The sequence below is a fragment of the Pristiophorus japonicus genome, chromosome 2, assembly GCF_044704955.1.
Source record: "Pristiophorus japonicus isolate sPriJap1 chromosome 2, sPriJap1.hap1, whole genome shotgun sequence".
Taxonomy (NCBI): Eukaryota; Metazoa; Chordata; class Chondrichthyes; family Pristiophoridae; genus Pristiophorus; species Pristiophorus japonicus.
This window is the reverse complement of record NC_091978.1, coordinates 369,499,022-369,523,211: the sequence shown is the minus strand read 5'-3', so window position 1 is coordinate 369,523,211 and position 24,190 is coordinate 369,499,022. Positions and strand designations below refer to the sequence as shown.

General features: G+C 43.3%; 1 protein-coding gene across 1 annotated transcript in view; it reads left to right on the top strand.

Moving 5' to 3' along the window:
* lamtor3 (late endosomal/lysosomal adaptor, MAPK and MTOR activator 3) overlaps window positions 1-24,190 on the top strand; it is a 41,312-nt gene that overhangs the window by 12,534 nt on the left and 4,588 nt on the right. Inside the window, exons 5-6 of the mRNA XM_070872971.1 lie at window positions 1,386-1,519; window positions 17,059-17,122. Of these exons, the coding sequence (XP_070729072.1) occupies window positions 1,386-1,519; window positions 17,059-17,122 (198 nt within the window). The remainder of the gene's footprint in view (window positions 1-1,385; window positions 1,520-17,058; window positions 17,123-24,190) is intronic.

Below are 24,190 nucleotides of genomic sequence, written 5' to 3'. Positions count from 1 at the left end.
AATTACTTTTGGAACAGTCAGAATTGTAAAGGCGCTCCTCCAAACAACACTTGAGAATGAACAACTAGATCATTTGTTTTTGGTTGAGGGAGAGATGTTAGCCAGGAGACGCAAAAAACTCCCTGCTCCTCTCCCAATAATGCAGTGGGATGTTCAGTATCCATCTGAGGACGGCAGACTGTTTAACGTCTCATCCGAAAAGACGGAACCTCTCGTCAGTGTTGTACTGTAGTGTCCGCCTAGATTATGTGCGCCGATCCATAATGCAGCTTAAATCCACAAGCTCGGACTGGGGTGGGGAGGGAAATGAGAGAGTGCTACCAACCTATCCAAGTTGACACTACTGTACCCTTGTTCTGTAGATTGCCCTTTTATTAAATAAATAAAAAATACATTCCTCCCCAGTTTATGATTTATTAATTTTTGGTCCATGATCTCTATTAGCGAGATACTCTGGACACTGATGCTGTGATATTTGTAAGAAATCTGTTTAATAGAGACTTCTGCATAATTCCTCACCCTTAAATGTTGAAAAATCAGGCCAGTGACTTGCTGGATTGATTTACAGTGTCAGCCGCAACTCTGGGTAGCTCTCGCCTCTGAATCCGAGGTTTTGGGTTCAAGTCCTACTCCAGAGATTTGAGCACAAAAATCGAGGCTGACACTCTAGTGCAGTGCTGAAGGAGAGCTGCACTGTCGGAGGTGCCGTCTTTCCGATGAGACGTTAAACCGAAGCCCCGTCTGTCCCCTTGGGTGGACATAATAGCACTATTTTGAAGAAGAGCAGGGGAGTTATCCCCGGGGTCCTGGGCCAATGTTTATCCCACAATCAACATCACTAAAACAGATTATCTGGTCATTATCACATTGCTGTTTGTGGGAGCTTGCTGTGTGCAAATTGGCTGCGCGTTTCCTACATTACAACAGGGACTATGCTCCAAAAGTACTTCACCTAGCTGTAAAGTGCTTTGGGACGTCCTGAGGTCATAAAAGACGCTAAAGAAATGCAAGTCTTTTTACAGGAAATGCTTTTCTAACTTTTCCTCTTGAACTAAAATGCATTGCTCATATAACACTCCATTTAGTGAGTGACCCAACTTCAGCTAATTGAAGCAAGGAAGTTGCAGTGACTGACAAACCATACTTGAACCCATGATTTGACGATTGTCCGTCGAGAGCGCAACCCTTTTGAGGCGGCACTAAAACAATAATGATTTGAAACGTGTTACAATTGTCCCCGCCCACCCCAGTCAGAATGCCGTTGCTGGTGCGTGAATAGCGATGAGATTTTCTGTTTTCTTGATGTGCTTTTCTACAGTAACCTGCTCCATTTGCACCAGTGGAGTAATAGGAATTAATTGTTCCCATGGGTTGTTTTCCTTCAGTCGCTAATGATAATGCACCAGAACATGCACTGCGACCCGGATTCCTCTCCACCTTCGCTCTGGCAACAGATCAAGGAAGCAAGCTGGGACTTTCGAAGAACAAGAGCATCATTTGCTATTACAATACTTACCAGGTAATTTTTTTTGTTGAATCTTCTATATTTAATGAGAACCTCACTATAAAGTAGCTAGTACATGCCCCTCGAGCCTGCTCCATCATTTAATAAGATCACGGCCGATCTTGGACCTCAACTCCACTCCCCCACCCCGATCCCCACCCCCAATCCCCATGACCCTCTGAGTAAAGAAATTCCTCCTCCTCCGTCCTAAATGACTGACCCCTTATCCTGAGACTGTGACCCCTGGTTCTAGACACTCCAGCCAGGGGGAAACATCCTCCCTGCATCTACCCTGTCAGTCCCCCCCTCAGAATCTTATCTGTTTCAATGAGATCACAGTGTCCACCCCATTACATGTATTTTTCATCTTTGAATCCAAATTGCATTTAATATTTTTAACCTTGGAGTCATGTTCTAACGGATAATATGCATTTTCTTGTTGCATGTTAAATGTGGGTACATTTGTAATATAAAAAGGTACACTGGTTGATATACTGATATAGTTGTACATGTCTAGCTTTACAGGAGGATGCATTGGCAGCAGGGTTATCCATATTAACACAGCAGCTTTTACACACTTCGAGATCAGCATGGTTGGGTCCAATATTCCATCAAAGAACATTTTGGTGCGCAGTCCCTTTAACTGGCTGCGCAGCCCATTCAAATTTTCGTGCATTGAAAAGCTGGTGAGCGACCTGCACAGTACCTCCAAAATGCTGCGTGGTTGCGCAGCTTAGCGGGAATGTTATTTGGGTCACTTGTGGAGCTGCAATCAGATTGTGATGTGTTTTCATCGTCTGTCTTGCATCACCCTCCCTCTGCAGAGATATGTTGAATATTTAAATGAGGCTTTATATTTCCTGCAGGACAATCAGGAATATTTATTTCCATTTTAAATTCTGGCCATTACCAAAGTTGCACAGGAATCCATTTGTGTGCAGTCAGATTTGCTCTTGGCTCCCACCTGTGTTAGGCAGTGGAACAGCACTTGTATGCTGCAGTTATACTGCTGACCTGAAAGAAAGAAAGACTTGCATTTATACAGCACTTTTCACGATCACTGGACGTCTCAAAGCGCTTTACAGTCAATGAAGTACTTTTTGAAGTGTAGTCACTGTTGTAATATAGGAAACGCGGCAGCCAATTTGCACACAGCAAACTCCCACACACAGCAATGTGATGATGACCAGATAATCTGTTTTTGTTATGTTGATTGAGGGATAAATATTGGCCCCAGGACACCGGGGATAACTCCCCTGCTCTTCTTCGAAATAGTGCCATGGGATCTTTTTCGTCCACTTGAGAGAGCAGATGGGGCCTCAATTTAACGTCTTTATCCGAAAGACGGCTCCTCCAACAGTGCAGCACTCCCTAAGCACTGCACTGGAGTGTCAGCCTGGATTTATGTGTTTAAGTCCCTGGAGTGAGATTTGAACCCACTCCAGTAAGGAAGGACATTAGCTTGGATGATGTGGAATCTGTATGGGTAGAGCTGTGGAACACCAAAGGACAGAAAACGATAGTGGGAATTGTGTACAGACCACCAGTAGTAGTGAGGTTGGGGATGGCCCCAAGCTCTGGAACTCCCTGCCTAAACTTCTCCACCTCTCTCCTCCTCCTTCAAGACGCTCCTTAAAAAATTGGCTGTAAAGCGCTTTGAGATGTCTGGTGGTCGTGAAAGGCACTATATAAATGCAAGCCTGTCTTCCTTCCTTCCTCCACTTCCTCCCTAATTTATCCTTCTGCGGCTCAGTGTCAATTTTTTTTTAACGTCATAACACTCCTGTGAAGCACCTTGGGACGTTTCACTATGTTAAAGGTGCTATATAAATACAAGTTGTTGTTGAGGGGGAAGAACCTCAACTGCCGCTTTGATGGCCAGGTCCTGCCCGATCCAATATTCGAACGGGCCTGTAAATGGGCAATCAATGTTACTATTTACAAAAATAATTAGGACCTTCCAAAACACCATTGTGACAATCGGGCCGTTTGACCCTTGGCACCCCTTTAAACATGAAACTATCTCAAAGAATTAGAACCGACTTTCACCAAGAATAAGAATTGAATTCTTCCTCTTCATTTTTCACATTGTTTTCTTCTGGTATTCGGTCAGGCCGAGAGTCGTCATCACAGGCAGTCCCTCGAAATCGAGGAAGACCTGCTTCCACTCAAAGTGAGTTCTCAGGTGACTGTACAGTCCAATACGGGAATTACAGTCTCTATCAAAGGTGGGTCAGACAGTAGTTGAAGGAAAGGGTGGGTGGGGAGTCTGGTTTGCCGCACGCTCCTTCCGCTGCCTGCGCTTGGTTTCTGCATGCTCTCGGCGATGAGACTCGAGGTGCTCCCCGTCTCCCGGATGCACTTCCTCCACTTAGGGCGGTCTTTGGCCAGGGACTCCCAGGTGTCAGTGGGGATGTTGCATTTTATCAAGGAAGCTTTGAGGGTGTCCTTGAAACGTTTACTCTGCCCACCTGGGGCTCGCTTGCCATGTAGGAGTTCCGAGTAGAGTGCTTGCTTTGGGAGTCTTCTGTCAGGCATATGAACAATGTGGCCCGCCCAACGGAGCTGGTCAATTGTGGTCAGTGCTTCGATGTTGGCCTAATCGAGGCCGAGAGTACTGAGCGATGGCCTTTTTATGGAGAACTGTCTGGGGAGGAGTTACTCTGCCTTGCGTGAGCTGAATTAATGAAATTGCAAGGTCACGTTTTTTCCTCCCCCTGAGTTAATGACCAATTCAGTTTATGTTAATTCTACTCCTTTGTACTGTCTGACTAGCTCCGCAAGGTCAGTTCCCTCAATGTTGTCATCAGCAGTGTCTCTTTGAAGAACAGCTTTGAATTCAAAACACAAATGTTTGTTTGGCAACATAGCAATCGTGATTGCACTTCAAAAGTGATTCATTTGCTGTGAAATGCTTTGGGATATCCTGAGATTGTCTTTTTTTCTAGACTTGACTACTCCCAACGCACTGCTGGCTGGCCTCCCACATTCTACTCTTTGTGAAATTGAAGTCATCCAAAACTCGTCAGCCTGCGTCCTAACCCTCACCAAGTCCCGCTCACCCATCACCCCTGTGCTTGCTGACCTACATTGGCTCCCGTTTAAGTAACACCTCGATTTCAAAATTCTCATCCTTGTTTACAATTTCCTCCATGATCTCGCCCTTCCCTATCTCTAATTTCCTTCAGCCTCACAACCTTCTTTTCCCCCCCCCGCCTCCCCAAAAATTCTGCCCTCTTGAGCAACTCTGATTATAATCGCTCAACCATCGGTGACCTGCTTTCAGCTGCCTGGGCCCCAAGCTCTGGAACTCCCTCCCTGAACACGAAATTAGGGATGCATGCAATAAGGGTACAGCAGTTATCATGGGTGACTTTAATCTGCATATAGATTGGGCTAACCAAACTGGTAGCAATATGGTGGAGGAGGATTTCCTGGACTGTATAAGGGATGGTTTTCTAGACCAATATGTCGAGGAACCAACTAGAGAGCTGGCCATCCTAGACTGGGTGTTGTGTAATGAGAAAGGATTAATTAGCAGTCTTGTTGTGTGAGGCTCCTTGGGGAAGAGTGACCATAATATGGTGGAATTCTTCATTAAGATGGAGAGTGACACAGTTAATTCAGAGACTAGGGTCCTGAACTTAAATAAAGGTAACTTCGATGGTATGAGACGTGAATTGGCTAGGATAAACTAGCGAATGATACTTAAAGGGTTGACGGTGGATAGGCAATGGCAGACATTTAAAGATCACATGGATGAACTTCAACAATTGTTCATCCCTGTCTGGCGTAAAAATAAAACTGGGAAGATGGCTCAACCGTGGCTAACAAGGGAAATTAGGGATAGTGTTGGATCCAAGGAAGAGGCATATAAATTGGGCAGAAAAAGCAGCAAACCTGAGGCCTGGGAGAAATTTAGAATTCAGCAGAGGAGGACAAAGGGTTTAATTAGGAGAGGGAAAATAGAGTATGAGAGTAAGCTTGCAGTGAACATAAAAACTGACTGCAAAAGCTTCTATAGATATGTGAAGACAAATGTAGGTCCCTTGCAGTCAGAATCAGGTGAATTTATAATGGGGAACAAAGAAATGGCAGACCAATTGAACAAATACTTCGGTTCTGTCTTCACTAAGGAAGACACAAATAACCTTCCGGAAATACTAGGGAACCGAGGGTCTAGCGAGAAGGAGGAACTGAAGGAAGTCCTTATTAGTCAGGAAATTGTTTAGGGAAATTGATGGGATTGCAGGCCAATAAATCCCCAGGGCCTGATAGTCTGCATCCCAGAGTACTTAAGGAAATGGCCCTAGAAATAGTGGATGCATTGGAGGTCATCGGTAGTGGGGAAAATGTTAGAATCAATTATTAAAGATGTAATAGCAGCGCATTTGGAAAGCAGTGATGGGATCGGTCCAAGTCACCATGGATTTATTAAAGAGAATCATGCTTGACAAATCATCTAGAATTTTTTTGAGGATGTAACTAGTAGAGTGGACAAAGGAGAACCAGTGGATATGATGTATTTGGACTTTCAAAAGGCTTTTGACAAGGTCCCACACAAGAGATTGGTGTGCAAAATTAATGCACATTGTATTGGGGGTGGATAGAGAACTGGTTGGCAGACAGGAAGCAGAGAGTCAGGATAAACGGGTCCTTTTCAGAATGGCAGGCAGTGACTAGTGGACTGCCGCAGGGCTTAGTGCTGGGACCCCAGCTATTTACAATATACATTAATGATTTAGACGAAGGAATTGAATGTAATATCTCCAAGTTTGCAGATGTCACTAAGCTGGGTGGCAGTGTGAGCTGTGAGGAGGATGCTAAGAGGCTGCAGGGTGACTTGGACAGGTTAGGTGAGTGGGCAAATGCATGGCAGATGCAGTATAATGTGGATAAATGTGAGGTTATCCACTTTGGTGGCAAAAACAGGAAGGCAGAAGATTATCTGAATGGTGACAGATTAGGAAAAGGGGAGATGCAACGAGACCTGGGTGTCATGGTACATCAGTCATTGAAAGTTGGCATGCAGGTACAGCAGGCGGTGAAGAAGGCAAATGGCATGTTGGCCTTCATAACGAAAGGATTTGAGTATAGGAGCATGGTGGTCTTACTACAGTTGTACAGGACCTTGGTGAGGCCACACCTTGAATATTGTGTACAGTTTTGGTCTCCTAATCTGAGGAAGGACATTCTTACTATTGAGGGAGTGCAGCGAAGGTTCACCAGGCTGATTCCTGGGATGGCAGGGCTGACATGAAGACAGACTGGGCTTATATTCACTGGAATTTAGAAGAATGAGAGGGGATCTTATAGAAACATAAAATTCTGATGGGATTGGACAGGTTAGATGCAGGAAGAATATTCCCAAAGTTGGGGAAGTCCAGAACCAGGATTAAAAGTCTAAGGATAAGGGGTAAGCCATTTAGGACCAAGATGAGGAGAAACTTCTTCACTCAGAGAGTGGTGAACCTGTGGAATTCTCTACCACAGAAAGTTATTGAGGCCAGTTCGTTAGATATATTCAAAAGGGAGTTAGATGTGGCCCTTACGGCTAAAGGGATCAAGGGGTATAGAGAGAAAGCAGGAATGGGTACTGAAGTTGCATGATCAGCCATGATCATATTGAATGGTGGTGCAGGCTGGAAGGGCCGAATGGCCTGCTCCTGCACCTATTTTCTATGTGAACCCACCACCTTCTGACTCCGAGGCGATAGCGTGCTACCCACTGAGCCACAGCTGACCTGCAATGGGATCCCTCTTCAAAATAAACCCTCAAATTGCGTGGAACTGTACCGCCTCTAGCAGGGAAGCAAATTATTGACCAAGCTGTAAAGAAACTGTCGACATCGTTTTCACAGCTGCAGGTAGGGTGCAGAGCCGCATGTCCAAGAGGTCAGGGCCTGAGAGAAGATACAGAGGATGATACTGGAATGAAACTAAGGATGAGGGGCTTCAGTTACACAGAGAGACTAGAGAAACGAGATTGCTCTCTTTTGAGCAAAGATGGTTAAGGAGAAAATTAATAGCGGTGTTCAAAATCATGAAGGGTTTTAATAGAGTAAATAAGGAGTAACTGTTTCCAGCGGCAGGAGGGTCGGTAACCAGAGGACACAGATTTAAGCCAGTTGGCAAAAGAAGCAGAGGCCAGATGAGGAGAATTTTTAAAATGCAGCAAGTTGTTGTGATCGGGAACGCGCTGCCTGAAAGAGCGGTGGGAGTAGATTCAATAGTAACTTTCAAAAGGGGAATTGGATAAATACTTGAATTTGCAGGGTTATGGGGAAATAGCTGGGGATTGCGACTAACTGAATAGCTCTTTAAAATGGCAGACACAGGCACGATGGGCCAAATGACCTCCTTCCATGTTGTATCATTCTATGATACCTCTGTCTATTAGTGAATATTTTGCTACATTATAAGTTTTTAGTCTTGTAATTTAGCTGCTAAAGTGGTGTCGAAATCTCGACTCTCAATTTAACTCTCAATATAAGACTCTGACACAAGCAGCTCCGGTAGATGTTCCTTTAATAAGTTTTACTTGCTGCAAGGAAAAACCTTGCTTAGTCAAAGGCTCAGTGTAGACTTCTACAGTGGTACAAAATCACAATATCTTTTATACAGAAGAACAAACAAATTATGGTTCCATCACGTGTATCAGTTCTGCCCTTGCGGTCAGCAAATACAGATAAGGAGTTCTTCAATCACTTAATTAACACTACATCCTTGCTTTAGTCTTTACATATCTATACAACCTTTACCTAGTACTTCTAAGGTTTAGCATAGCAACAGTTATTAGGGAGTACAGCAGGACATTCTGTTCAAGGTTCCCTCGCTCACACAGATGGCTCCTGCTTTTATTAATTTAGTCAGCTATCAGTCAAGGTTAGTATGTTTATGCAGAAGCAAACTGTCTGCTGCAGGGTCTTGTGGGAGAACTGAGACTCCATTTTGTTTTATTACAAAAGGGTACATTTAACAGGAAATGTAACTTCTAAAAGTAAATTTCCACATTCCCCCCTTTTGTCCTTTACAAGGATAACTTAATCCATTCTAATCTTGCACAGTCTTTCTATTTCCATTTCCACACAAGAGCCTTCAGTAGTTGTTGCTGTCATAACCCTAGCAGTTGTCTCGGTTGGTAATATTGTTTCTCCCAACCTGGCGCAGCAACACTTAATACAAACAACAGGTATAGGGCAAAGATTATCAGCAAGAGTATGATCAAACCCTGTACCAAGGATCTTCCTAGGGATCCCAGCTATCCGGATACCCAATTCCACAAGGTGGTACCATCCTGGCCAATAGTTTGTTTGTACACTATCCCCTTCTTCCTAATATATTCAGCTAGACTGCTGATCTCTTCTGAATTATCCGGGATATACGTACAGCATTCTTCACCAATTAACATGCATGTCCCTCCCTCTTTGGCTAGGAGATAATCTAAAGCCATACGATTTTGGAGAGCCACCGTTCGAATGACTACCATTTCGTCATTTACCCTTTCGAAGGTCTGGGAAGTTGTGTTGGCTACTGATTCTACTAAATTAGCCAGTTCCCGTAAATGCCATTCGTTCGATGCTATTCCATAGGGTGATATTACCTTGACTATTCCATTTAACCATGTCAAATCCTGTTTAGGTCTATGACTTCCATAGGCATCCCTTAGAGTCTTTGTTGTCCTAATAAAGGGTATCACATATCCTAAGTAACAGGACCCCGTCCAGTTAGCTGGTAACCATGGGTAGGCTTTATGGCCACAAATAAAGTAAGTGCAATTATAGGACGTCAGTCTCTGGTCCTTCCGTGCCATCCATACTCGAGTGGTCTCCCCATCCCACCTTTTACCTGAGGTTTTATTATGGACCATAGTCCAGTTAAAGGTTGCTATCTTTCTCCCATCAGTGTGATTTGTCGTAGCTTGCCATTTAGTCATTTGGGGACACTTGCTGCGTCCCACTTCTGGTCCTTTAGTTTCATCACTTACTAAGCATATTATACCTTCAGGATTTCCTTTTCCGGGAGTAATACTTAGGAAGGATGGCTGACGACTATATCTATAATTTGGCTGATACCATCCCTGGAAGGTTATAAGATTATATCCTACTGACCTCCATTCTGCTAGATCCTTCGTTTCCGACACCTTGGTTAGGTTTGTCCAATTTGCACTATTAACCATTCTGCCATTTCTGATTTATTAAAGAGGACGGATCTTAGGGGAATCCCCCTTCGGAGCGGACAGGCCCATGGGAACATATCCAACAGTCAGACAAGTTCCTTTCTTGAGCATACTTATGACTCAGCGCCATAAAAACATTTTCCTGTAGTTCCCTTTGTTCATGTTTCTGTACCCCTGGTACTATCGATGACACAAGGCACAACCCTGTTGAGCACAGCACTATCAATCTCCATAGTCCATACAGTACCTTATTCATTCTTCCTTTTTTTGTTCCTCTGGTTCCTTCTTCCCTTCCTCTGGGTCGGGTGCCCCTTTGCAATTGGACGCATGGATCCATGTTGGTCTTTTACCTTGATTGCAGTATTAGTTGTCAGCAAGACCTGGTATGGTCCTTCAAATCTTGGTTGTAGGCTGCTTTTTCTTTAAAATTTTTTGATGTAAACGAATTGTCCAGGCTTCAGATTATGACACTTCCCTTCCGCTGGTTCGACTTGGGCTTCTTTTACCTATGAATGAAAGCTGGAAATACATTTGGTTAGTGCAATACAGTAATTCAACATATTTTCTTCTATTTTGTTTTGCAGTAAACGGTGCAGTGGCAGTAAAAGGTAGTCGTTGGGGATTGGGGACGTCCCATAACTATCTCATGCAGTGACAGGCCTGTTGTTCTGTTAGTTGCAGTTCGCATTACCATCAAGGCTAAGGGCAGCAGTTCTACCCATTTTAGTCCAGTGTCATTACATAATTTTGCCAGCTTATTTTTAAGCATTCCATTATATCTTTCAACAAGTCCAGCTGATTGTGGATGATAACTGCAATGAAAACATTGGTTGATCTGTAATGCTTTACACATTTCTTTTCTAACAGTTCCCGTGAAATGTGACCCATTATCATTAGAAAGCTTAGCTGGAATAACAAAAATTTAGCGACAGTAGTGGCATCGGCCTTTTTACATGGAAAGGCTTCAATCCATCTAGAGAACACATCTACAATAACTAATACATACTTGAATCCCATACACATAGGTAATTCAATAAAATCCATTTGTAAATGTACAAAAGGCCCCATTGGATTTGGGTGGGAGGCAGATTCTACTTTTTCCGTTTTACCTGGATTCATTGTCTGACAGGTAACGCAATTTTCACAGATTTGTTTTGCAACTGTCGAATTACCTGGTGCATGCCCAGCTGCCAAAATATAATCTGCCATCCCCCCTTTGCCCGCATGTGTGAATGTATGAACACATCGGGCAATCCATGGAAGTAAGGATTTGGGCACCACCATGCGGTCGTCATGGTGAACCGATATTCCTTCTGAATTTTTATAACATTGATCCTTTGTCCAGGTCAACACCTCCTCCGTATTGGCCTGTGACTGAAAGGCCAGCACATCATTAATAGTGGGTGGCGGATCTGAGCAATTATTTTTCCTTAGTGGAAACAATGACACCTACATCCCCCCCCTTTTGACAGAGGTGCTGACTTAGCTGCATTATCAGCTCTGGCGTTCCCAAGTGCTACCTCATTCGACTGGCCTGTATGTGCTTGGCATTTGATAATGGCAAGTTTCAAGGGGCATTGAATGGCTCGCAGAAGATTTTCTACTTGTTCTGCGTTCTTAATGGTGGTTCCTGAAGAAGTTAGGTACCCGCGAATTTTCCAAATTTGTCCATAGTCATGCGTTACCCCAAAGGCATACCTGGAGTCAGTGTCGATATTAACTGTCCTTCAGCCAGAATGCAGGCCCGAGTTAATGCAAATAATTCGGCTTGTTGGGCTGAAAAGGAATCTGGAAGAGAAGCTGTTTCAACAACATCAAACTGGGTTACAACTGCATAAGCTGCTTTAGGTCGGCCCCTATCATTTCGTAAGGCTGATCCGTCAACATAGTACACTAGATCATGGTTACATATTGGTATATCTGTTAGGGTCGATACGTGGTTTAGCTACTAATTCGGTCACCATTTCGCATGAATGGAGTTCGCCGTCTTCTTCCGTGGGGAGTAAAGTGGCTGGATTTAGGGTAGTACATCTTTTAATAAGGTTCGGATTTGATAACAGTTCAACTTCATATTTAGTGGTTCTTGCAGAAGTTATGTGTCGAGTGGCACATTTAATAAGTAAAATCTCGACAGAGTGTGGGATATACAAAATAGTCTGATGATTTAGAGTTATTGTCTGAGCCTGTTGTACAGCATAATAAGCTGCTGCCAATGAGGGAAGACATCCTGATAGTCCGCGTGCCACTGGATCTAGTTGGGTACTAGAATACGCTATCAGTCGCTGTCTGTCTCCATGTAACTGAGTCAGAACAGATTGTGCAAAACCTGACTTGTGATGGACAAATAAGTTAAATGGCTTAGTGTAATCCGGTAATCCCAAGGCTGGTGCTGAAGTGAGGGATGTTTAAGATTCTGGAAAGCATTCTGGGATACTTCATTCCAAATCCTTCTTTAAGCATTGTGAGGATATAGTAGATTCATTCACAGCTCGTAGGTCTTGGACACACCTCCATTTGTCACTATTGGGCTCTGAACCGGAAAAATCGGTGTGTTATACGGACTTCTCATTTATGCTTATAGTGATTCACAGATCACAGAATGTAAAGTACTTGTTTTATAATTGTGTGCCCAACTTCTATTTTAGAAGCTGAACATCAAAAACTCCAATCCTTTGCTGTGTAACTTCAATTTTATGTTAGGGTGTCTCATAAATTACAACCTTTTAAGCTACAGCTTCTGGCACAGCAGTTGTGAAATTTTATAAAAAGGCTTCCAAACCCAAGATTTTTCCAATACACCCAAAATGTTTATCAAGGAAAATCATCTGAAATATCTCAAAATCCCAATTCAAATATTGTACTGCCAATCTTTTATTTAAAAATCTTCTTACTGAGCTAGAAGCTTTCGCGTCAAGGTTTTACACAAAGGAAAATGGAAGCGTACTCCCCCAGCCTGCAGCCTCGAGAGACCCATGCAGGCTTTTTTTAAAAAAAGGCATTACAACTTCCCTTCCCCATTCTTTATCTCATTCCTAGACTAAATTTATGTCTTTCAACCCAATGTAATCAATGATTGCGTGTTTTCTTTCGACAAGTGAGCGTGTCAAATAAATTCTCTTTTTTTAAACCACTGGGACCATGTATTTTTATCTTTTGTGCATTTCCTAGCTCCGTAACTTCTCATCCGAATAAATCCACACCTGCGTTTCTAACTTAAAATGTAATTCAATAAGGTTCACACTTTCTTAAACTTCCCACATACAGGACAACACTACGAAGGGTTAAAAAAACCTTCACTCTGTTTGGAAAAAGTGGATGGAGCTAAAACAAACAGGCAGCTCCACCACCTTTCCAAACAGGCTTTCAGACACATGAAAAATTCTGCAGTCAAAAAAATAACACAAGCACTCTCATTCAAAGATAGACATTCACACAAGTCTCTCTCCATTCAACAAAGCTTATTGTTTGGCCAGCTCTATTTTTGGATCCATACGTCACTATCAGATTTTCTTTTTTTTTCCTTTTCTTACATATTGATTTACTTCCTCTATTAATTTTACGTGGGCTCGAAAAATCGGAACCCAGGCCTTTTTTTATTACTTTTTTTTTAACCTTGTTCTGCCTGGGTCTCTGTCTATAAGACACTCCTCTAGACATGTTATTCTCTCTAAATTAAATGAACCATCGGGTGGAAATGGCCTGTTTTCACCCTTAGTCCACTTTACCCATTTTTTTAGATGGTCAATTGAAGACTGACCACAATTCTGGAGCATAAAATAGGATGGTGTGCCCTTTGGTGGTGTTTTACTTGCTCCGACACCCATTCTGGATGATTAAGATTTTTCACAGTTTCTGATCTCACAATCCTTTCGGTCAACGAGTTCTCTACGTCCACTTCTCCACGCTGTTACGTGGCCTAAAAAGGCTCTTAATTCAGGCTCAGTCTGGGTGTGTAGTACTTAGGGGGTTAATGAAAAACTTTGGTCCAGAACACTTTCCAATCTCCTTCTCCCCAACACCCAAAAACTTCTACTTTGCAGAATAATCGAATACTTGAAATGTTTCTTCCTGCTGAAGTATTGTCATGTTGACACGAACCAACCCGTAGTTGATTAATCAGTTACTGTTTCTTTTCTCAATCAAATTTTTGTTTTTCCGAATCACAATTTTCCCTAGTGACTCTTCCCGTTTTATTAATTGCAATATCGCCCAAAAGTACTGAACACAACAGTATAACAAGGACAATTAAGACAAACAACATCCACGCGGGTATACAGATCATAGCCTTAAACTCTATCTGAACATATAGTCAATTCTCAGTCTGCGTTGTACGCCACTACAGATTGAGTCCTTAACTTATCTAAAATTTATGGTCCTATCGCACAAGGACCCTGATCCTATCGCACTAGGATCACCTTAATAGTCCTATTGCACAAGGACTCTCTTACCTTCTGGTCCTACCCACAAGGACCCTGATCCTATCTCTCAAGGATCACCTCTTTCGATCGATAGCGCTCCTTTTACCTTGTACTAATAAAAATCTCCCCGGGCTGTTTCCAGATCGAATATTTTCAGGATCAGATCCCTTCTGCCTACAAGCTGAGCAGGAAATGATTACAAAATAACTTTAGCTCTTAAATGTCGAGTCTCGTAGATCGCAATACCTCCACTGTGGACAACAGATTACATATGCGATTCAACAGTAAAGAGACCCTTTGCGAGCAAACGGCTCACCTTATTCTGGCCAGTTATGCCCTTCACTGAAGAGGCACTATGTCTGCATCCGTTCACTCACAGAGTGGAGGGGAAGCGATCTCGGTGGGACCTCCAAGAAGTAACTGTCGAAATCTCGACTCTCAATTTAGCTCTCAATATAAGACTCTATGACACAAACAGCTCCGGTAGATGTTCCTTTAATAAGTTTTACTTGCTGCAAGGAAAAGCCTCGCTTAGTCAAAGGCTCAGCGAAGACTTCTACAGTGGTACAAAATCACAATGTCTTTATACAGAAGAACAAACAAATTATGGTTCCATCACGTGTATCAGTTCTGCCCTTGCGGTCAGCAAATACAGATAAGGAGTTCTTCAATCACTTAATTAACACTACATCCTTGCTTTAGTCTTTACATATCTATACAACCTTTATCTAGTACTTCTAAGGTTTAGCATAGCAACAGTTATTAGTAGGGAGTACAGCAGGACATTCTTTCTGTTCAAGGTTCCCTCGCTCACACAGATGGCTCCTGCTTTTCTTAATTTAGTCAGCTATCAGTCAAGGTTAGTATGTTTATGCAGAAACAAACTGTGCTGCAGGGGCTTCTGGGAGAACCAAGACTCCCATTTTGTTTTATTACAAAAGGGTACATTTAACAGGAAATGTAACTTCTAAAAGTAAATTTCCACATTGGCAAAGCAGATGGTACATGCGTAGTTCTTTCAGTATACTTGGTCTTTCGGATGAGACGTTAAACCGAGGCCCTGTCTGCTCTCTCGGGTGGATATAAAAGATCCCATGGCACTATTTCAAAGAAGAGCAGGGGGGTTTATCCCTCAATCAACATCACTAAAATAGATTATCTGGTCATTATCACATTGCTGTTTGTGGGAGCTTGCTGTGATGTTTTTCCCACATTACAACATCAAAAGTACTTCATTGGCTGTAAAGCGATTTGAGACATCTGATGGTCGTGAAAAGTGCTTTATAAATTCAAGTCTTTCTTTCTTTACTCTACTTGCATGATATGTATTTTTCAAAAGGTACAAATTTCCTTTTTTTGAGCTGCTCATTTACGGTATTCATTAGATGAAAGCAGAGTGTCGCTTCTGAATCCTGGGTGGACATCCAGCGGGATTTGTGCTGGTATAAAGCTGTCTATGGCCATGGAAGGTGTCAGCCTGAGAATCCTCCCACTACTTCATAGGGGGGAGTGTGAAGATATGAAAAACAAGCAAACGGCATTCATTCGCACCCTATAAATCGCACCCTCAAAGCCTTCCCGATAGTGCAACATCCCTACCGACACCTGGGAGTCCCTGGCCCAAGACTGCCCTAAGTGGAGGAAGTGCATCTGGGAGGGCGCTGAGTACCTCGAGTCTCGTCGCCGAGAGCATGCAGAAATCAAACGCAGGCAGCGGAAGGAGCGTGCGGCAAACCAGTCCCACCCACCCCTTCCCTCAACCACTGTCTGTCCCACCTGTGACGGGGACTGTGGCTCTCGTATTGGACTGTTCAGCCACCTAAGGACTCATTTTAAGAGTGGAAGCAAGTCTTCCTTGATTCTGAGGGACTGCCTATGATGATACATCAAATAATTGAATGTCAGCCTTTATAACCAGAAAGCTAGAATATAAAGGGAGAACCTTTTGCTGCAGCCAGTCAAAGCCCTGGTTAGACCACATCTGGAGTACTGTGTACAGTTCTGGGCACCACACCTTAGGAAGGCCTTGGAATGAACGTAGTGCAGATTCATCAGACTGTTACCAGGGCTCCAAGAGTTATATTATGAGAGACTACATAAACTAGGTTTGTATTCCCTGGGCTTTAGAAAGTTAAAGGAGGATTTAGTTAAGGTTTTTAGGATTTTGAAAAGAATTGATAGGGTAGATAGAGAAAAACTAAGGGGGGGATGGGGGGATGGGGGAGAATGTCTAGGACAAGGGGACTTAGCCTTAAATTCAGAGCAAGGTTATTCAGGAGAGAAGTTAGGAAACACCACGCAGGGTGGTGGATGTGTGGAACAATCTCCCAAAAAAAGCAGTAGATGGAAGCTCAATTAATAATTTTAAATCTGAGAGCGATAGATTTTTGTTTGCTAGATAAAGCTATAAAAGAATATGGAGCCGAGGCGGGTGGATTGAGTTAAGATACAGATCAGCCGTGATCTCGTTGATGGGCGGGACAGGCTCGTGGGGCTGAATGGCCTCTTCCTGTTCCTATATTTAATGCATTTCTCAGGCTAGATGCGGAAATGTGATGCTGTATCTTTACCCAGCATTGCTTTCGATGGAGAAGCAGAACTGGCGGCAGTCAATTCAATGTCGAGTTGCTTCCCATTTCAGAACTTGGCCTCAAATGAGGTAAAGCACATTTGTTGGGAAGCTGGTCATGATTTTAAAGAAAATGTTTAAAAGCTTGCACCGTTTGGTTGAGACCCACTCATTTGATCAGCTTATTATGGTGTTGCTTTAACGTTCAGCCATTCCCTCTGGCATCGTTATCCTGTCTGGAGCTCCCGGTTTCATTGTAAGCGCATCACCGGGGGAGATGACCAGTCAGATCCTATTAAACTGTTCTTTTTTCTGATTGGGTTTTGAGCAGGACAATGTTTTGGTTTAGTGATTTTTTTTTTCTTCTTTTTGTCCTTTTGCTTTCCAGGTTGTGCAGTTTAATCGGTTGCCTTTGGTGGTTAGCTTCATAGCCAACAGCAGTGCTAACACAGGTACTTCATTTTGTGCATATTATAGTGATGTATATTTTAACAGTGTGAAATGTTCCCCCTCTTTTTTTGGCTCCTTCGTGAGCCATTCAAAATTGCACACAAGCGCGGTTTTTCTATTTAAAAGCCGGCTCACCGGCTGCGCGAGACTTTCAAATCTCTGGGCGGATGCGCAGCTTAAAGGGAACGTTGCTGGTGCGTAATGATGCTGAAGACAATTGGAATGCTTTTTCCATAGTCGGCTTGCCTTATTGGTACATCAACCGCACATATTGTTTGTGTCCCAGACATGGCATCCTGCTCTTCACTGAGCGTCTTTTTGTTAGTTGCCAGCTTAGTGGACTAAATTTTATAGAAGTAAATGCAAATGTTTTTACCGCTACGAGCAATATCTGCTGTGCAAGTACTTGGCTGTCATATTCACTTACAAAACCAGCTTTAGTTACTCAATCTTCTGTCTCAGGTGAAAGTGCTAGCAACAGTTTTTGTTCCTTATTTTTCTCTATAAGGAGAAATGGGGTTAGGGTGGTTTAGTCACTGACATTTGTGGTCGAATGACTCTTGCAGTCGAAGCAACTGAAATTGGTTCAAAATGCAGCTGCTCCTTCGGTCATAGAAAGGGCAGCATATTGGCTTAGTATATGGATGGAATTCCCTGCCCCCTCCACCCCAAATTCCATGTGCACAATCTCTTTTCTTGTCAATAAAATTAGTATATATGAAGTTTCATTTTTTAAATTGTTTCTACAACAACTTACATTTAGATAGCACCTTTAACATAGCAAAACATCCTAAGGCACTTCACAGGAGTGTTATAAGACAAAATTTGACACCGAGCCACATAAGGGGATATTAAGGCAGGAAAGAGGTAGGTTTTAAGGAGTGTCTTAAAGGAGGAGAAAGAGGCGGAGAGGTCTAGTGAGGGAATTTCAGAGTTTAGGGCTCAAGCAGCTAAAGGCACGGTGGAGCGATTAAAATTGGGGATGCTCAAGAGGCTGGAATTAGAGGAGCGCAGATATCTGAGTTGTGGGGCTGGAGGAGGTTACAGAGATAGGGATGTTGAGGGTTTGTTTCGGAGACTATACAACATGGAATAGGAATATCCGGGGGTGGGTGGGGAAGGGAGGAACTAGTTTTATATCTCATTTTAATCCAGGTTAATTAGAGCCTGCCTTGACTTTGGTGTTTAGGTTGACCAGGCTACAGAATTATCGGCCAGCCTGCCACAGCAATATTAATTTTGTTCAACTCTGGAGCAGAGGGAGTCAGACACAGACATACTTGATTTAAATCCTTTATTTACTGTTTCTACAATTTATACATCACAATACAGTATTATTCTTGCATGAACCAACACGCTCCGCCCTGCCAAGTGCAACCTGGATCCGTGCGCCCAAATGATAGTTTGGTCCTCCTGTTCTACACCCAGAGTTCACCAGCAATCCTGTCCTCAAAAGCAAAATACTGCAGATGCTGGAATCTGAAATAAAACAGTCACTTTAATTCTCCGCTCCACTCCCACTCTGACCTCTCCGTCCTCGACCTCCGACACTGAGTTCAACAATTTCAGAACATAACCTCTGTCCATATTTTCTTCCCTTTCCTTTTTTTTTAAACAACCACCCCCACCTTTTTTTTTCTCGTTCCCATGGCAGCCGGCGATGATTCTGCCATTCACACCCTATCTAGTCTCATCTTTTGCTTTCTAATTTGTGCCATTACCATCTCATTTGTGCCCAACATCCCTTTTGTCTCTCTAATCTCTCCTGCCTTCCAACCTATCACAGACCTTCCCTTTTGTTCTCCCCCCACACCCCCTTCCCCCTTTCCCTGCCCCGGCACTTCCTTAAGCATCTGTTGCATCTCAAACTTTTCCAGTTCTGACGAAGGGTCACCGACCTGAAACGTTAACTCTGTTTCTCTCTCCACAGATGCTGCCTGACCCGCTGATATTTCCAGCATTTTCTGTTTTTATTCCTGTCCTAAGCTCCTTGGTCTGCCACTGACTCCTTTGACAACAACAGTCTCACCAATTTTCTTGGAACTTTTATAACTCACTTGCTGTGACTGATTTTCTTCCTTGTCTTATTTTTAAACATTCTCAAAGTCTTTTATCTTGTTTTTAATCCATCTTCAAGATTTTTTGCTTAGTACGTTTCCATTAGTTCATTACTTTCATTCTTATAAAAGCTGTTAGAACTGCAACCCAAATTCTTCCTTTACAAGCACATACTTTTTTAAAAATTGGTATAGTATGAACTCTTTCCATGTAGTTCAATTTCTATTAATGTTTAATTTAAGTTAACTTAAGCAATGATTCATAATAAACGGGCATATATAATGCACAACATTCGATCCTGGCTAATTGCGGCTTGTAACTAATTAGTTCTTTTTATAACAAAAAATAAAGAAACACACAAATTCTGTTGGTAGGTAAATTAGCTCATTTTCGGCTGGCACAGACACAATGGGCCTGTTTCTATGAAGGTGAGCCAGTGATCTCGGTGCATAAATGGTTACCCCTCTATAACCTCAGCTCATTCAAAATTCTGCTTCCGGCATCCTATCCTGCACCAATTCCCACTCGCCCATCGCACCAATCCTTGTTGACTTGTAGTGGCTGAAATTTAAAATTCTTAAACTTATATTTAAATCCCTCCATGGCCATGCCACTCCCTCCCCCAAACCCCAAAACTACATTCTTTTGAGCATCCCTGATTATAATCGCCCCACCATTGATGGCCGTGCCTTCAGCTGCCTGGGCCCGAAGCTCTGGAATTCCTTCCCTAAACCTCTCCACCTCTCCACCTCTCTACCTCTCTTTCCTCCTTTAAGACGCTCCTTAAAACCTACTTCTTTGACCAAGCTTTTGGTCACCTGCCATAATTTCTTATGTGGCGCGGTGTCAAATTATTTGTTTTTGTATTATAACGCTCCTGTGAAGCACCTTGGGACGTTTTACTACGTTAAAGGTGTAAGTTGTTTTGAAAAGATGTAATGTTGGTATGCTTCTGCAGTTGTGATCGAGTGCTGGTTCAGTGGAAGACTGCAATGAGATATGTTTGGAGGTTGGGGCTTAAATGGGACAGAAGAAGTAGTAGTAGGCAGGAAATGGAAACCAGCAGCTGTGCGGAGCTCAAGCAGGGGTCGCTAACATCTGATGAATTAAATATTAGATTGAAGCTGATGTGAAGAGCGGCAGTTGGAATGCTTGGAGCAGAGAAAGGCTGATGGGGTGCAAGTACAGTACTTCTGTTCACATCAGTATGCTAGTGACTGAACAGTTTGAAATCTGGTCGTTCTGATTCATTAACCACTGCTTCTCTGCCTGTTTCTGTTCCATAAACAATGTTCTAGATTGACTCTTCAAACCAGTCTTCCAACTACATTGTTGTAAGATTTTATCACTGGTTTAAACCAGGAAAACTGGTTCTGAAAAAAGTATGTGTGCATATTTAGCTAACCAACCATCTGCGAATTGAAATGAGCTTGCTTTGAATGGAACCGTATTGCTACTTCATGCTAGTCCTGAAATTGTTTTTAAAGAATTGAGTATAATGTAGCCACCTCTCTCCAGAGTAGATTAATTTGAAGGTCATCCCGGTTATGTGCAGAATAAAGTAATGTGATGGAGTACTGTAGACGTGAGTAATTGTGACCTTAGTCTCTTTATTCTAACTCGAGTGTTGGTACATCATGGGAGGCCTGCTTATGTATAGTGCTCCCAAGGGATGCTGGGATCCCTTGGCACTCCAACAGATATGTCCTCTGGTATCGGTAGAATGCTGGTTATATAGGGTTACATACATAACAAGCCCCACACTCGCTGTACCGGTTTGTCAGGTGATGCTGGCTTGCAGCAGGGGCAGTTCTAATGACTGTAGCAAGGGAGGTTGGATTAGTTCCACTTGTGGAGCATTTTCTATTTTTCTGGACGGTCTGGGTACTCTTTGTTACCTCTGCGGCGTGTGTGCCTGTCATGTCTGGCTGCATCAAGAGCTTTGGGGACCTCCTGAAAAAGCTGCTTTCCGCTAAATCTCTCCGCTCCGCCACCCCGAACTATGACTTGCTGCTTTCTTTTGTTTCACTATTTCACATTCCGCCTTTGGGCTTTTTGTGTCTCCGTTACTCCCCCTCATTCTCTCTGAAATTATATACATAAGGTCATCCAAAACACTGCTGCTCAGTCCCAACTCGCACCAAGTCACGCTCACTCATCATCATCATAGGCAGTCCCTCGAAATCGAGGAAGACTTGCTTCCACTCTAAAAGTGAGTTCTCCGGTGGCTATACAGTCCAATACGGGAATTACAGTCCCTGTCACAGGTGGGACAGATAGTGGTTGAAGGAAAGGGTTGGTGGGGAGTCTGGTTTGCCGCATGCTTCTTCTGCCTGCGCTTGTTTTCTGCATGCTCTCAACGACGAGACTCAAGGTGCTCAGCACCCTCCCAGATGCTCTTCCTCCATTTAAGGCGGTGTCGGGTCAGGGACTCCCAGGTGTCAGTGGGGATGTTGCATTTTATCAAGGAGGCTTTGAGGGTGTCCTTGAAACGTTTCCTCTGCCCACCTGGAACTCACTTGCCGTGTACGAGCGCTTGCTTTGCAGGTCTCGTGTCGGGCATACGGATGATGTGGCGTGGCCAACGGAGCTGGTAGAGTGTGGTCAGTGCTTCGATGCTGGGGATGTTGGCCTGAGCGAGAACACTGATGTTGGTACGTCTATCCAGCACCCCCGTTCTGGCTGACTGATCTACATCATCTTATGTAGGCTCCAGGGCTCCAAGATGACCTTATGGCTCCAGGGTGACCAAGACTGGGAACTCAACATCCAGGGGTATTCAACATTTAGGAAGGATAGACAGAAAGGAAAAGGAGGTGGGGTGACATTGCTGGTTAAAGAAGAAATTAATGCAATAGTAAGAAAGGACATTAGCTTGGATGATGTGGAATCGGTATGGGTGGAGCTACGGAATACCAAAGGGCAGAAAACGCTAGTGGGAGTTGTGTACAGACCACCAAACAGTAGTAGTAAGGTTGGGGACAGGATCAAACAAGAAATTAGGGATGCATGCAATAAAGGTACAGTAGGTATCATGAATGACTTTAATCCACATGTTGATTGGACTAACCAAACTGGTAGCGATGCAGTGGAGGAAGATTTCCTGGAGTGTATTAGGGATGGTTTTCTTGACCATTATGTCGAGGAACCAACTAGGGAGCTGGCTGGGTGATGTGTAATGAGAAAGGACTAATTAGCAATCTTGTTGTGCGAGTCCCCTTGGGGAAGAGTGACCATAACATGGTAGAATTCTTTATTAAGATGGAGAGTGACACAGTTAATTCAGAAATTAGGGTCCTGAACTTAAGAAAAGGTAACTTCGATGGTTTGAGGTGTGAATTGGCTAGAATAGACTGGCGAGTGATACTTAAACGGTTGACGGTGGATAGGCAATGGCAAACATTTAAAGATCACATGAATGAACTTCAACAATTGTACATCCCTGTCTGGAGTAAAAATAAAACTGGGAAGGTGGCTCAACCGTGGCTAACAAGGGAAATTAAGGATAGTGTTAAATCCAAGGACGAGGCATATAAATTGGCCAGAAAAAGCAGCAAACCTGAGGACTGGGAGAAATTTAGAATTCAGCAGAGGAGGACAAAGGGTTTAATTAAGAGGGGGAAAATAAAGTACGAGAAGAAGCTTGCCGGAAACATAAAAACTGACTGCAAAACCTTCTATAGATATGTGAAGAGAAAAAGATTAGTGAAGACAAACGTAGGTCCCTTGCAATCGGATTCAGGTGAATTTATAATGGGGAACAAAGAAATGGCAGATCAATTGAACAAATACTTTGGTTCTGTCTTCATGAAGGAAGACACAAATAACCTTCCGGAAGTACTAGGGGACCGAGGGTCTAGTGAAAAGGAGGAACTGAAGGATATCCTTATTAGGCGGGAAATTGATGGGATTGAAGGCCGATAAATCCCCGGGGTCTGCATTCCAGAGTACTTAAGGAAGTGGCCCTAGAAATAGTGGATGCATTGGTGATCATTTTCCAACAGCCTATCGACTCTGGATCAGTTCCTATGGACTGGAGGGTAGCTGATGTAACACCACTTTTTAAAAAGGAAGGGAGAGAGAAAGCGGGTAATTATAGACCGGTTAGCCTGATATCAATAGTGGGGAAAATGTTGGAATCAATTATCAAGGATGAAATAGCAGCGCATTTGGAAAGCAGTGACAGTCCAAGTCAGCATGGATTTATGAAGGGGAAATCGTGCTTGACAAATCTTCTGGAATTTTTTGAGGATGTAACTAGTAGAGTGGACAAGGGAGAACCAGTGGATGTGTTGTATTTGGACTTTCAAAAGGCTTTTGACAAGGTCCCACAGAGATTAGTGTGCAAAATTAATGCACATGGTATTGGGGGTAATGTATTGACTTGGATAGAGAACTGGTTGGCAGACAGGAAGCAGAGTGTCGGGATAAACGGGTCCTTTTCAGAATGGCAGGCAGTGACTAGTGAAGTGCCGCAGGGCTCAGTTTTGGGACCCCAGCTCTTTGCAATATACATTAATGATTTAGATGAAGTAATTGAGTGTAATATCTCCAAGTTTGCAGACGACACTAAACTGGGTGACGGTGTGAGCAGTGAAGGGGATGCTAAGAGGCTGAAGAGTGACTTGGACAGGTTAGGTGAGTGGGCAAATGCATGGCAGATGCAGTATAATGTGGATAAATGTGAGGTTATCCACTTTGGGGGCAAAAACACGAAGACAGAATATTATCTGAATGGCGGAAGATTAGAAAAAGGGGAGATGCAATGAGACCTGGGTGTCATGGTTCATCAGTCATTGAAAGTTGGCATACAGGTACAGCAGGCAGTGAAGAAGACAAATGGTATGTTGGCCTTCATAGTTAGGGGGTTTGAGTATAGGAGCAGGGAGGTCTTACTGCAGTTGTACAGGGCCTTGGTGAGGCCTCACCTGCAATATTGTGTTCAGTTTTGGTTTCCTAATCTGAGGAGGACGTCCTTGCTATTGAGGGAGTGCAGCAAAGGTTCACCAGAC